This window comes from Schistocerca piceifrons, chromosome 5 (assembly GCF_021461385.2).
Source record: "Schistocerca piceifrons isolate TAMUIC-IGC-003096 chromosome 5, iqSchPice1.1, whole genome shotgun sequence".
NCBI classification, from domain to species: domain Eukaryota; kingdom Metazoa; phylum Arthropoda; class Insecta; order Orthoptera; family Acrididae; genus Schistocerca; species Schistocerca piceifrons.
Window position 1 is genome coordinate 252,603,009 of NC_060142.1, and position 13,369 is coordinate 252,616,377.

General features: G+C 43.3%; 1 protein-coding gene across 4 annotated transcripts in view; it reads left to right on the forward strand.

The window, feature by feature from the left end:
• LOC124799257 (ejaculatory bulb-specific protein 3-like) overlaps window positions 1-13,369 on the forward strand; it is a 74,687-nt gene that overhangs the window by 21,465 nt on the left and 39,853 nt on the right. For 2 of the 4 annotated variants that reach the window (XM_047262816.1, XM_047262817.1), the window contains exon 2: window positions 2,064-2,271. The exons of 1 other annotated variant lie outside the window; for it this stretch is intronic. In XM_047262816.1, the coding sequence (XP_047118772.1) occupies window positions 2,064-2,257 (194 nt within the window). In that variant the 3' untranslated portion in view covers window positions 2,258-2,271. Of the gene's footprint in view, window positions 1-2,063; window positions 2,327-13,369 lie in introns of those variants that run through there. One more of the 4 variants, XM_047262815.1, reaches the window with a different exon arrangement.

The following is a 13,369-nucleotide window of genomic DNA, read 5'->3' on the forward strand; positions in this document are numbered from 1 at the left end:
TAGCCGCGACAGTAGCTAAAACACCTACTTGGGCTTCATCATTTGTTGCAGGTCGTGGTTGACGTTTCACATGTGGCTGAATACTTCCTGTTTCCTTAAATAACGTAACCATCTGGCGAACGGTCCGGACACTTGGATGATGTCGGCCAGGACACCGAGCAGCATACATAGCAAACGCCCGTTGGGCATTTTGATCACAATAGCCATAGATCAACACGATATCGACCTTTTCCGCAATTGGTAAACGGTCCATTTTAGCACGGGTAATGTATCACGAAACACCGTCCGCACTGGCGGAATGTTACGTGATACCACGTACTTATACGTTTGTGACTATTACAGCGCCATCTGTCACAAAGCGAAAAAAGTGATCCAACTAAAACATTCATATTCTTTTACGTACTACACGAATATGTAATAAAAAGTGGGGGTTCCTATTTTAAAAAACCTAGTTGTTATCCGTTTGACCTATGGCAGCGCCATCTAGCGCGCCAACCATAGCGCCATGTGGTTTCCCCCTTCAAGCTAGACAAGTTTCGTTCTTTGTAGTTTTTTCGTTTGACGCTTATTTCGTGAGATATTTCGCCCGGTCACGATCAATGGACCACGCTGTATACAGGAGTCACGAGCGACGATTCGATTTGGACTTCTCTGTGCGCGAGAGATTCTCAATGAACGAGGGCTAAGTAAGGAGCCAGTGCTCTGTAAAACCAAACTTGGATTCCGTCTGGACCCGTTGACTTCTTTGTTTTCAACTCTTTCAGTTTGTTCCCTACGCCACGGATCTCAATTTTTATGTCCTCTGTGCAGGAGTCTGTACGACAGAAAACAACGGTATCTTTGTACGATGGTTTTGCGCGTATGATTTCTTAAGCGGAAAACGTAAAACTGCAGCTTTCCTTTTGCTGTCTTTTGCCGCCGCCCCAGACTGGTCGACACACGCGCACAGGTAGTTTGGTAACTTAGCTGAACCAAGTTTGTTTCAGGGTTTATCAGTGCGCGGATCGTGTTCTTTAATTAAAGACTATCCACCACTAATACGAACATTTGTTTGTGTTGCTAAGAATAATAAGAGTATTTTAAGTAACGCCGAGAACAAAAATGTTGTTTATGTCCACTCCCCGGCAAGTGTTGATGGTCGTTGTCTCCACACGCAATTTTTTCGACACGCATACAATACATACCACAGTGACATTCAATTTATTTCTGAAGCAAGTATTTACAATTAACCTACATTAATTTCGTGAATGTCTGGTTACTCATATTACAAATGGATGACTAAACTCTCTATATGGGATCAGTTTAGATAAAGTCGCATTTCAGGGCACAAGACAAGTGGATACACTAACGTAACGAAATAATAACGCTATCTCGGATGGAAGTGCGTAGAAAATTTGTTGGGGTCCTGTTGTGGCTGCTGTTGCAGTCTACAAGGGGCAGTCAAATGAAAACGAGACAGATGGAAAAAAGTGCGTCAGCTGCTCATTATTTCAAAAGTAATCGCCACAACTGTTCATACATTTATCCCATTGCAACAAAAGTCGCTCAGTGCCATCACGGAAAAATGTTTGCAGAAGCCTACGGAACCATGATTGTACCGAGGCATACACCTCTTCTTCCGAAGTAAATCGATGGGCCCATGTGTTGCCAAGGTTATTTCGAGTGCGCTGAAAAATTTTCGCTGGGAAGCTCTTACAGTTCCCCCATACAGTCTCCCCAAGCGATTTACATATTTTTGGAGCCCTAAAGAAAGACATTCGGGGCCGTCGTTTTTCTTCGGACGTGCAGGTGCACGCCTGGGTACAATAATGCTTCCGCAGGTAACCGCATTTTTCCATGAAGGCATTCACTGTCAGATCTCACAGTGGGTTGAGTGTATTTACATTTATTGCGATTACCTTTGAAATAATAAACAGTTTACTTACTTTTTCCCGTATGTTTCCACTTACATGTAGTCATAATTAATACTCGTGAACAAACACAATTGTGGCAGATAAAAAATGATGAAAAACTACATTTTTATCTATCGGTAATGCTTTATCACACCAATTTACTTTCGACAGATACCATGTGGCGGCTCTTGGAGAAAGGCTGCAACAGCTGTACGGAAGACGAGCGGAAGGTGTACAGTTTCATGGCGTACCTGTCCAACAACAGGCCGAATGAGTGGCAGCAAGTCCTGAATATGTACGACCCCCAGGGCGACTTCAAGAGGAAGAACGGCGACCAGTGGAAAGAATACGGCGTCCTTGTGTAAAGCTCTTGTATCCGGTAAAGAATTTATTCTTGTGTACGTCAATAAAAGCATTGCTTACTTTGACAATAACATTTCAATCAGGCAATGTTTTTTTTTTTTTTTTTGAGTTATCAGTCTTGTGACTGGTTTGATGCGGCCTGCCACGAATTCCTCTCGTGCGCCAACCTTTTCATCTCAGAGCAGTGCTTGTAACATATGTCCTCAATTATCTATTGGATGTATTCCAATCTCTGTCTTCCTCTTCAGGTTTGACTGCCTACAGCTCCGTCTAGCACCATAAAGGTTATTACACGATGTCTTAATAGATGTCCTATCATCCTGTGCCTTCTTATTATCAGTATCATATATTTATTTCCTCGCCGATTCTGCGGAGAAGCTCGTCATTCCTTACCATAAGAGTCAACCTAATTTTCAATATGAAACTTCCTGGCAGATTAAAACTGTGTGTCGAACCGAGACTCGAACTCGGGAACTTTGCCTTTTGCGGTCAAGTGCTCTACCAACTGAACTACCCAAGCACGACTCACGACCCCTTCTCACAGATTTAATTCCGCCAGTACCTCGTCTCCTACCTTCCAAACTTCACAGAAGCTCTTCTGCAAACCTTGCAGAATCTGAACTCCTGGAAGAAAGGATATTGCAGAGACATGGCTTAGCCTCAGCCTGGGGGATGTCTCCGCAATATCCTTTCTTGCAGGAGTGCTAGTTCTGCAAGGTTGGCAGAAGAGCTTCTGTGAAGTTTGGAAGGTAGGAGACGAAGTACTGGCAGAATTCAAGCTGTGAGGGCGGGTCGTGAGTCGTGCTTGGGTAGCTCAGTTGGTAGAGCACTTTCCCCCAAAAGGCAAAGGTCGGAGTTCGAGTCTCAGTCCGGCACGCAGTTTTAATCTGCCAAGAAGTTTCATATCAGCGCACACTCCGCTGCAGAGTGAAAATCTCATTCTCGTTATTTTCCATATTCTTATGTAGCACTGCATCCCGAAAGCTTCGATTCTGCTCAGTTATGGTTTTCCCACACTCCGCGTTTCACTGCCATACGATGCTGTGCTCCAAACGTACATTCTTGGAAACTTCTTCCTCAAATTAGGACCTACGTATGATACTAGTAGACTACTCTTGGTCAGGAATGCTCTCTTTACCTGCACTAGCCTGCTTTTTATGTTCGCCTTTCTCCGCCCATCGCCGGTCATTTTGCTGCCTTGGTGGGAGAACTCCGTTACTTCGCCTACTTCGGGGTCCCCAGTTCTTACGTTAAGTTTTTTGCTGTTATCATTTCTGCTGCTCCTCATTACTTTTGTCTTTCTTCGATTTACTCTCAATCCATATTCTGAACTCATTACACTGTTCATTCCATACAACAGATACTGTAAAAAAATGTTCAAATGTGTGTGAAATCTTATGGGACTTAACTGCTAAGGTCATCAGTCCCTAAGCTTACACACTACTTAACCTAAATTATCCTAAGGACAAACACACACACCCATGCCCGAAGGAGGACTCGAACCTCCGCCAGGACCAGCCGCACAGTTCATGACTGCAGCGCCTGAGACCGCTCGGCTAATGCCGCGCGGCAACAGATACTGTAATTCTTCTTCAATTTCATTGAGGATAGCTATGTTATCAGCGATTCTTAGCGTTTATATCCTTTCACCTTGCATTTTTATCCCACTCTTGAACCTTCCATTCATTTCCGTCATTAATTCTTCCATCTGTAGATTGAACAGTAGGTGTGGAATAGTACATCTCTGTTTTAAACGCATTTTAATATGAGCACTTTGCTTTTGTCTTCTAGTCTTAATGTTCATTATTGGATATTATACATACTTTTCCTTTATTTTTCTAAGAATTTCGAACATCTTGCACCATTTGACATTGTCGAACGCTTTTCCCAGGTCGACGAAGCGTCCTCTCTCGATTTTTGTACAGTCTTGTAACCATCATCAACCAGCTTCAGAATTGCCTCTCTGGTGCCCTTATTTTTCCTTAAGCCAAACTGATCATCATCTAGCACATCCTCAGTTTGATTTTTCATTCTTATGTAAATTATTCTTGACAGTGACTTGCATGAAAGAGCTATTCAGCTGATTGTGCTATAGTTCCGGCACTTGTCGACTTTTGCTAACTTTGGGATTGCGCTGATAACGTTTTTCTAAAAGTCTGATGATATATGGGTATATCACCAGACACATACATTATACGCATCAACGCGAATAGTAGTTTTGTGGCCGCTTCCCGCACGATTTTAGAAATTCTGATGGAATTTTACCGATCCCATATGCCTTATGTGATATTAATTGTCCAAAGGTCTTTTAAATTCTGTCTCTAATACGAGACCCCTATCTCTTCCTTGTCAACTCCTGTTTCTTCTTGTATTACGTCATCAGGTAAGTTCTCCCCCTCGTAGAGGCTCTCAGTTAACTCTTTCCGCATATCCGCTCTCTTCACCGCGTTTAACAGTGGAGTTCCCGTTACATTCTTAACGTTACGGATGGTTGTATTGACTTTCCTAAGTCTCTTAGCCTCAGAGAACTTGGAGAACTTCAAGCGTACCTCTTCAATCCTTAGTACTTCCGTATCCCACTTCTTTGCACACTGATTCTTCCCGAGTAGTCTCTTAAACGTCAGCCTACTTGTGCTCTGAGTCTATACCTGCTCCTGAGTAAGCATTAAAATTCAGTATGTGATTTTGAAATCTCTACCCGACCATGGTAGAATGTAACTGGAATCTTCCTCCATCTCTCCGCCTTTCCCAAGTATACTTGCTCTTGTTGTGATTTTGAACAGATTATTCGCTACTACTAGCTGAAATTTATGGCAGAACTCAGTTAGTCTTTCTCCTCTCTCACTCTTACTATCAAGTCCATAATTATTATCTCGTAACTCTTTCTTCTACTCCTTACCCTACACCGCATTCCAATCCCCCACGACTATTAGTTTTTTTATCAACATACTCAGTTACCCATTCAGTATCCTCGTATATTCCCTATATCTCCTCCTATTCTGCTACCGACGTTCACATGTATACCTGAACTATTGCTGTCGGTGTTGGTTTGCTATCGATTCTGATGAGAACAACCTTATCACCGAAGCGTTCACAGTAACTCACTCTCTGCCCTGCCTTCCTATTCATAACGAATCCTACTCCTGCTACAGCATTTTCTGTTGCTGTTGATATTACCCTATACTCATCTGACCAGAAGTCTTTGTCGTCTTTGCATTCACTTTACTGATCCCCACTACTATAGGTAGATATAATCTTACAATTTCCATTTTCATATTTTCTATCTTTCATATCACGTTCAAATTTCTGACATTCCATGCCCCGACTCGTAGAACGTTACCCTGCCTTCGGTTATTTGATCTTATTCCCATGGTCATCGCTCCCATGGCAGTACCTCGCGGGAGACCCGAATGTGGGAACGCTCCAAAATATTTTGCCAATGAACAGATTATCATGACGCTTTGTTCAATTACAGGCCACATGTCCTGTGGATACACATTATGTATCTTTAACGCAGTAGCTTTCGTTGGCTTCTGCATCCTCACACTGTTGATCACTGCTGATTCTTCCTCCTTTTAGGGACAGTTTCCCTCCCCAAGCGGAAGAGAATGCCCTGAACATCTGTCCCCTCCTCCGCAGTGCCGTTGGTAGTAGAGGTTATCTTCTTATGCTGGTCTTTGGCTGCCATTGCTGATGAGTATTTATTCAAAATTTAAACAGGGGCAGGGTTCGAAACCAGTATCCATATAATACAAATATATTGACCTTGAGGATCACGTGAACTTTCAACTCTTATTAATGTTACACAGAATCCACCTTTCAATTCAGATGCGTGTTTTGCATTATTTGTGTAACATTCAGACGTCCATTGAAAGCTCATATCGTCGTTGCGACATTCCATTCAGATGTTGGGGAAAAATAGACATGAACAATAGATGGTACATTTCACTCACTTTATTCTGTAATCGGTGTCGATTAGGCGCAATTAGCGAAAGCTGGTGCTTTATGACTCTCATTAGCTTAATAAGAGGTGAGCATTCATTTATAATAAATAATATTAAAATCAAAACTGTTTTAGTAGCTTCATCCGCGCGCTCGATATTAGCCTAGAGTATATTACTATCGTTCATTTGCAAATGAACAAAGGCCAAAATTTCAGTCATCGTTTCTCATTAGCAGCAAAAACTTAGAAGAATTGATGCATATGTCGTTCATCGGTCAAATACACACTGTGCACCCATCAGAAAGAAACCTTTTGGATTCAAAACCAAGGTTTCTGTCGATGTGTATGTGGCACGAAGATTTATTTACAGTGCAGAAGATTATATGGGATTTTCACTTGTAGAGGTATTTTCAAGGACAGCCATACTCAAATTATCCCATCACAACGGAACAGATGACATCTCATCGATATAACTATAGATGCCGCATCTCACGCAGAGCTCACAGTTTAATGAATAGCTTCGACGTCAACGGAAATGTAAAGAAGTGTTCTCCACACCAATAACTAAGGTAACGTATTTCGAGGTAGCCGTTTGAACATTTTCCATTTGATCACCCTATATGAGTTACCTTTAATGTGAGATGAAGGCTTTGGAGAAATATACAATACTGGCCATTAAAATTGCTACACCAAGAAGAAATGCAGATGATAAACGGGTGTTCATTGGACAAATATATTATACTAGAACTGACATGTGATTACATTTTCACGCAATTTGGGTGCATGGATCCCGAAAAATCAGTACCCAGAACAATCACCTCTGGCCGTTATAACGGCCTTGATACGCCTGGGGATTGAGTCAAACAGAGCTTGGATAGCGTGTACAGATACAGCTGCCCATGCAGCTTCAACACGATACCACAGTTCATCAAGAGTAATGACTGGCGTACTGTGACGAGCCAGTAGCTCGGCCACCATTGATCAGACGTTTTCAATTGGTGAGAGATCTGGAGAATGTGCTGGCCAGGGCAGCAGTCGAACATTTTCTGTATCCAGAATGGCCCGTACAGGACCTGAAATGTGTTTGTGCATTATCTTGCTGAAATGTGGTGTTTCGCAGGGATCGAATGAAGGGTAGAGCTACGGGCCGTAACTCAACTGAAATGTAACGTCAACTGTTCAGAGTGCCGCCAATGCGAACAAGAGGTGACAGAGACGTGTAACCAATGGCACCCCATACCATCACGCCGGGTGATACGCCAGTATGGCGATGACGAATACACGCTTCCAATGTGCGTTCACCGGGATGTCGCTAAACACGGATGAGACCATCATGATGCTGTAAACAGAACCTGGATTCATCCGAAAAAATGAGGTTTTGCCATTCGTGCACCCAGGTTCGTCGTTGAGTACACCATCGCAGGCGCTCCTGTCTGTGATGCAGCATCAAGGGTAACCGCAGCCATGGTCTCCGAGCTGATAGTCCATGCTGCTGCAAACGTCGTCGAACTGTTCGTGCAGATGGTTGTGGTCTTGCAAACGTCCCCATCTTTTGACTCAGGGATCGAGACGTGGCTGCACGATCCGTTACAGGCATGCGGATAAGATGCCTGTCATCTCATCTGCTAGGGATACGAGGCCGTTGGGATCCAGCACGGCGTTCCGTATCACCCTCCTGAACCCATCGATTGAATATTCTGCAAACAGTCATTGGATCTCGACCAACGCAAGCAGCAATGTCGCGATACGATAACTGCAATCGCGATAGGCTACAATCCGACGATTATCAAAGTCGAAAACGTGATGGTACGCATTTCTCCTCCTTACACGAGCCAGAACGAATGTTATGGCTATTTTGGTTCTGGGTCACATTACACGTGAATAACATTGAAAAATACAAGTCCTAGATGGCTAAATATCAGAAGCAGATGCATCAGATCACAAGCCACCTAACCCTTATATATGACGTCATCATCATCGTCACGTAAGAAGACATGCTCCCTTATGTATGACGTCACTCGCAATGCTAGAAGCTACACCTTCTTTCTTGGAATGGTGGCCGCCATTAAACCGAACCAGTCACATCCTAGTAATTTACAGGTCCACCATCTTGGCCATATTCAGAAGTATCAAACCCAAACCACTGACTTGTTTTCAGTAGGATACTGGAACATATACAATGTCGATCGTTATGAATTACCTCGATGGTAACTGTCCATTGAAACATAGTATAGATCCAGAAAATATAATTTTTGTGAAACACAACCAGCTCTTTATTTCACGAAGTAATGAGTGCTATCGACATGGGATCTCAAATTGATTGCATATTCCTAGATATCCATAAGGCTTTTGACACCGTTCTTCACCTCGCAAGAGATTTCTAATCAAATTGAGTGTCTATGGAGTATGACTTGTGCGACTGGATTTGTGCTTTCCTGTCAGAAAGGTCAAAGTATAGAGTAACCAACGGAGAAGCATCGAGTAAAATAAAAGTGATAACCGGGGTTCTCCAAAGACGCGTCATAAACCCTCTATTGTTATTAGTCTATACAAGGTCAATCACACAAAAACTTGCACCTCAAATACGCAGAAATGGAAAGCGCTACTGGGACTTTCACGTCTAATTGACTAGCAAATTTCAATCCACTTAAGGGAAGCACAAGCACACTTTAAGCAAACATAACAACATCGTACCTAGCATTTACGCATGCTGATTGGCTTAAAACAAGTGACGTTGTGGAAACTTTTCAAAATACGATATCTCGTAAACGACTCGCACAAGACTCCTGCAACATAACACCACCGACATTTTGATTTAACCCACTTTTAGTCAAAATGGTTAAAATGGATCTGAGCACTATGGGACTTAACTTCTGTGCTCATCAGTCCCTTAGAGCTTAGAACTAATTAAACATAACTAACCTAAGGACATTACACACATCCATGCCCGAGGCAGCATTCGAACCTGCGACCGTAGCGGTCCCGCGGTTCCAGACTGAAGCGCCTAGAACCGCACGGCCACACCGGCCGGCCTACTTTTAGTCTGTTAATGTCAACAGGCATTTTTCCATTTGAAAAAGTGTATGTTTGCAGAAAAAATACACTTACATTTTGTTGATTGGCTAATAATACGAGCCACTGACTAGCATTCCATTCTGTGCAAACCGCAAATCAATAGCACTTTCCATTACCGAAATGTTGGAGGTGCAAGTTTCAGGTGCTTCACCCTGTATCAACGATTAGGAAAGAATCTGAAGAGACTTCCTAGATTTTTTTTTACAGATGTAGCTGTCATTTAACGTCTAGTAAAGTCATCAGACGATTAAACCCAATTACAAAATGACTTTGACAAGACATCTGTGAATGGCAATTGTCTCTTGAATAAGAGCAAGTATGAAGTCATTCACATGAGTAAGGAAAGAAACTTAAATTACGGTTACAAGATATATCACATATATTAAAAGGCTGTCAGTTCAACTAGATATCTGGGAATAACAATTATGAACACCTTGAACTAGAAGTATCACACAGATAGCGTTGTGAGGGCGGCAAACCAAAGACTAAGGTTTATTGAGAGAATACCTAGAAAATGCAACAAATGCGGTAAAGAGACTGTTTACGCTAGGCTTTTACATCCTATTATTGCTGTGTGGTATGGGGCTTTTACCAGATAAGCTTGACAGATTAATTCCAAAGAAGGGCAGCAAGTTTCGTATTTTCGCGAAATAGGGAAGTTTGCGTCGTTGATATGATAAGCGATTTGGCGAGGTAATCATTAAAAAAAAGGCGTATTTCGTTGCGGCAGGGTCTTTTCACAAAATTTCAGACACCAGCTTTCTCTTCTGAATGTGAAAATATTTTATTGTTGCCAACGTACTTAGAGAATAATGATCATCGCAGTAAAATAAAGGAAATCAGAGCTCGTAAAGAAAGATTTAAGTGTTCATTTTTGCCACACATTGTTAGAGAATGGGACGGTAGAAAAGTGGCTCAACCACACATTGTTAGAGAATGAGACGGTAGAGAAGTAGTCTAAAGGTGGTTCGAAGAACCCTCTGCCAGGAAATTAAGTGTGAATTGGAGAATAGTGATACAGATGAAATTATCTGAAGTTTTAGTTCCATGTTCAAAAGTGTATGATTATATACAAAAATACGAAGTAACTTGGCGCTAATGATCTAATTTATATGACATCACTTGCGAACATCTATAGTTAGATCTATGTAACACACTTAACAGTAACTGGCCGACTTCTTACAAAAAACATGGCTGAGTCAGTAACCCTGTTAACACGTTAAATCTTCTCCTTAAAATTTTTGGAAACTATTTGGCCAAATCACAAAACCTTAAAACTCTCACCACGTTCGTTTGGCCGTTACCTAAAATAGAGGATGTATATACCGGCAAAAAATCTGCCACTACACGCTGATCGAAAATGAAACACAGCCTTATAAAACGTGGAATGTGGCTAACAGTAATCTCCCCCCCCCCCACCCCCCCCCCCCCTCAAGTACCATACATTGAAGGGTCCTGTCGCCGTAGCAAGAAGCCATGCGACACAGAGCTATGGTATACGCGCAGACGAGTAAGGAAAACCTCATTCTGTCTGCGTGGATGGAAGGAGGTCGACCACCACCGCGTTTTGGCCTTTACTGAACGGAGCTTATTGTCTGTTACTTCCAGCACATCTCAGTACCTCAACAGACGATAGCATGCAGGGGGATGGTACACTGAACTAACCGAGGAACACAGCACCCCTCCTTGGCTGCTACATCTGCCCTTTCTTTCCCGAAAATACCCACGTGTCCTGGCAACCCAACGTTTGTAGCCAGCTGGACACAGGCCTTGCAGAGACTAAAGGGCACTCAGGGATTCGGAACAGACGAGGAATTTAGCGGGCATGGCACGTCTCATTTGCTCAGCACCCTCAAGATCTGGATAGTTCAGCATCGAATACTGTGAACTTCAGAGGCAACTGAATCTTGAGGACAACAACAGACCAACCAACGGAGTCTCACTGTTGAGACCCATACGATTACATAGTCGGGGTACTGATTTAAAATGTGGGATAATATCGTATTAAAAACAGGTGCTGGAGTACAATCTCACCTGTACTGCGTTAAGTAAAAAATTATTCTGGGCGTCTGCAGTAACCATGGTGGTAGTCGGTTAAAACCCCCGATTTGAGCCCATACATGCCCCACACCAAACGACTCCAACATACACTTCCCACAGATCCCAAACGACCACGTTGCTTGCGGACGTTTGGTAAAGAGGCGTTCCATAGCTTGACGAGCAACGGTATGGTAAGCTGGGGAATAGGGTGTAGCGAGGAACTGACGCGCCTGATGCACCATGAGAAGCTGCCGCCGGATGGTGAGTAGCGATTCACCAGACTTAGCGCAAGCTCAGGGTATGGGGCTGGTCTTGTAAGCGTCCATAGCCAGCCTGATCACCTTATTGCGTACAGCATGAACTTCAGGTATGCAGGCCTCGCTGACTCATACACCATATGCCCATAATCCAGCCCTGTAAAACTGGAGCAGACGCACCCCACCTGTTTCCCAAGACCTGTGGCTAAAACACTTCAAAGTGTTCAGTGCCTTCTGGGACCTTGTCTTCAGGTCCTTGAGGTGCAGTAACCAAGACAATTTGGAGTAAAAAGTGAGGTCCAGAAACTTCGCAGAATCGTTGAATGGGGAATGTTTTCGACATACGCGATTCAGGTAAGTTAAAAATGCGACGAGACTAAACACACACTCATTTCTCTGCAGAAAATGTAAAACCAGGCTTGCGTCCCACTCCTCCAGCCTCTGTGCTGTAAGATGCAACTGTTGAGTTGCTGTTTCAGTACTGGAGTAGGAACAGAAAATTGGAAAATCGCCCACAAATAAGGAACATTGTACAGCACTACTTACTGTAGATGTGATACCGTTTATGGTTAAGGCAAAGAGGGTAACACTTGAAACTCTGCCATGAGTACCACCAGTCTGCCGCTCAAAGCTTATCAACAGCATGTCTCCATCTCGGCACCGAAAAAACCGCTTTGGTAAGAAGGATCAAATGAAGATGGGGAGATGGACACGGAAGCTGGTGGAGCTGTCCTAGCATACTGTGTCGCCAGGTCAAGTTGTACGGTTTACCGATAGCAAAAAATATAGTTATAAAATGCTGTTTGCATAGGAAAGCCTGCTGAATAGCTGCTTCTAGCATGGTTGGGTTGTCGAAGTGGATCGAAATCTCCTGGATCCACAGTAGGAGTGACTTAGGAGCTGGCTGGTCTCTAACACCTAGAGCAGACGACGGTTAACCATTCGTGCCAAGGTCTTTCCTATATAGCTCGTTAAGTAGACGGTCTGGTAACTGCTGGGGCATGTTCGGTTCCATCCTGTTTTGTGAAGAGATATCAAAATTGTCCCCATAAACGAGTTCGGGAAGTTTACTGTCTGCCATATCAAATTAAAACATTGTAAGAGGACTGCCTTTGACGCTGGTTTCATGTTCCTCAGCATACTATGGACACGAGGTCTAGGGGTTACGTATATGATTAGTAATCAAAACGTCGTCAGTCCCGGGTTCGAAACTCACACCACTTAAATTTTGATTAATAGTCGACATTGGCGGCCCAAGACTTCCGGCATAATAAGTCACCCTCATTCTGCCAATGGCCTTGTCAAAAAGGGCGGAGAAGCGGACAGAGGTTCTGGGCACTCCCTTGTCTTTGGGATGGGATACTGCCCCTAAAGGCAGAAAAATCAACAATGATCACCGGGCGAGGATGAAGAAAGCAACGGAAACTACTTCGTTGAAGACACATAACGTATATCGACAGGACAAGTGGCCTACACATGAAAAAGTGTGGTGATCATCTCTCCATTGGCAAAGGACTCCAGAATAGTCCTCCAATCAGGTCTCTGGAAGGGGACTGTCAAAGGGGTGGTGACCACGAGAAAAAGATTGAATAACCGACGAAAGTATAACGTTCTACGAGCTGGGGTGTGGAATGTCAGAAGCTTGCATATGGTAATTGTTGTTGTTGTTGTTGTGGTCTTCAGTCCTGAGACTGGTTTGATGCAGCTCTCCATGCTACTCTATCCTGTGCAAGCTTCTTCATCTCACAGTACCTACTGCAACCTACATCCTTCTGAATCTGGTTGGTGTATTCATCTCT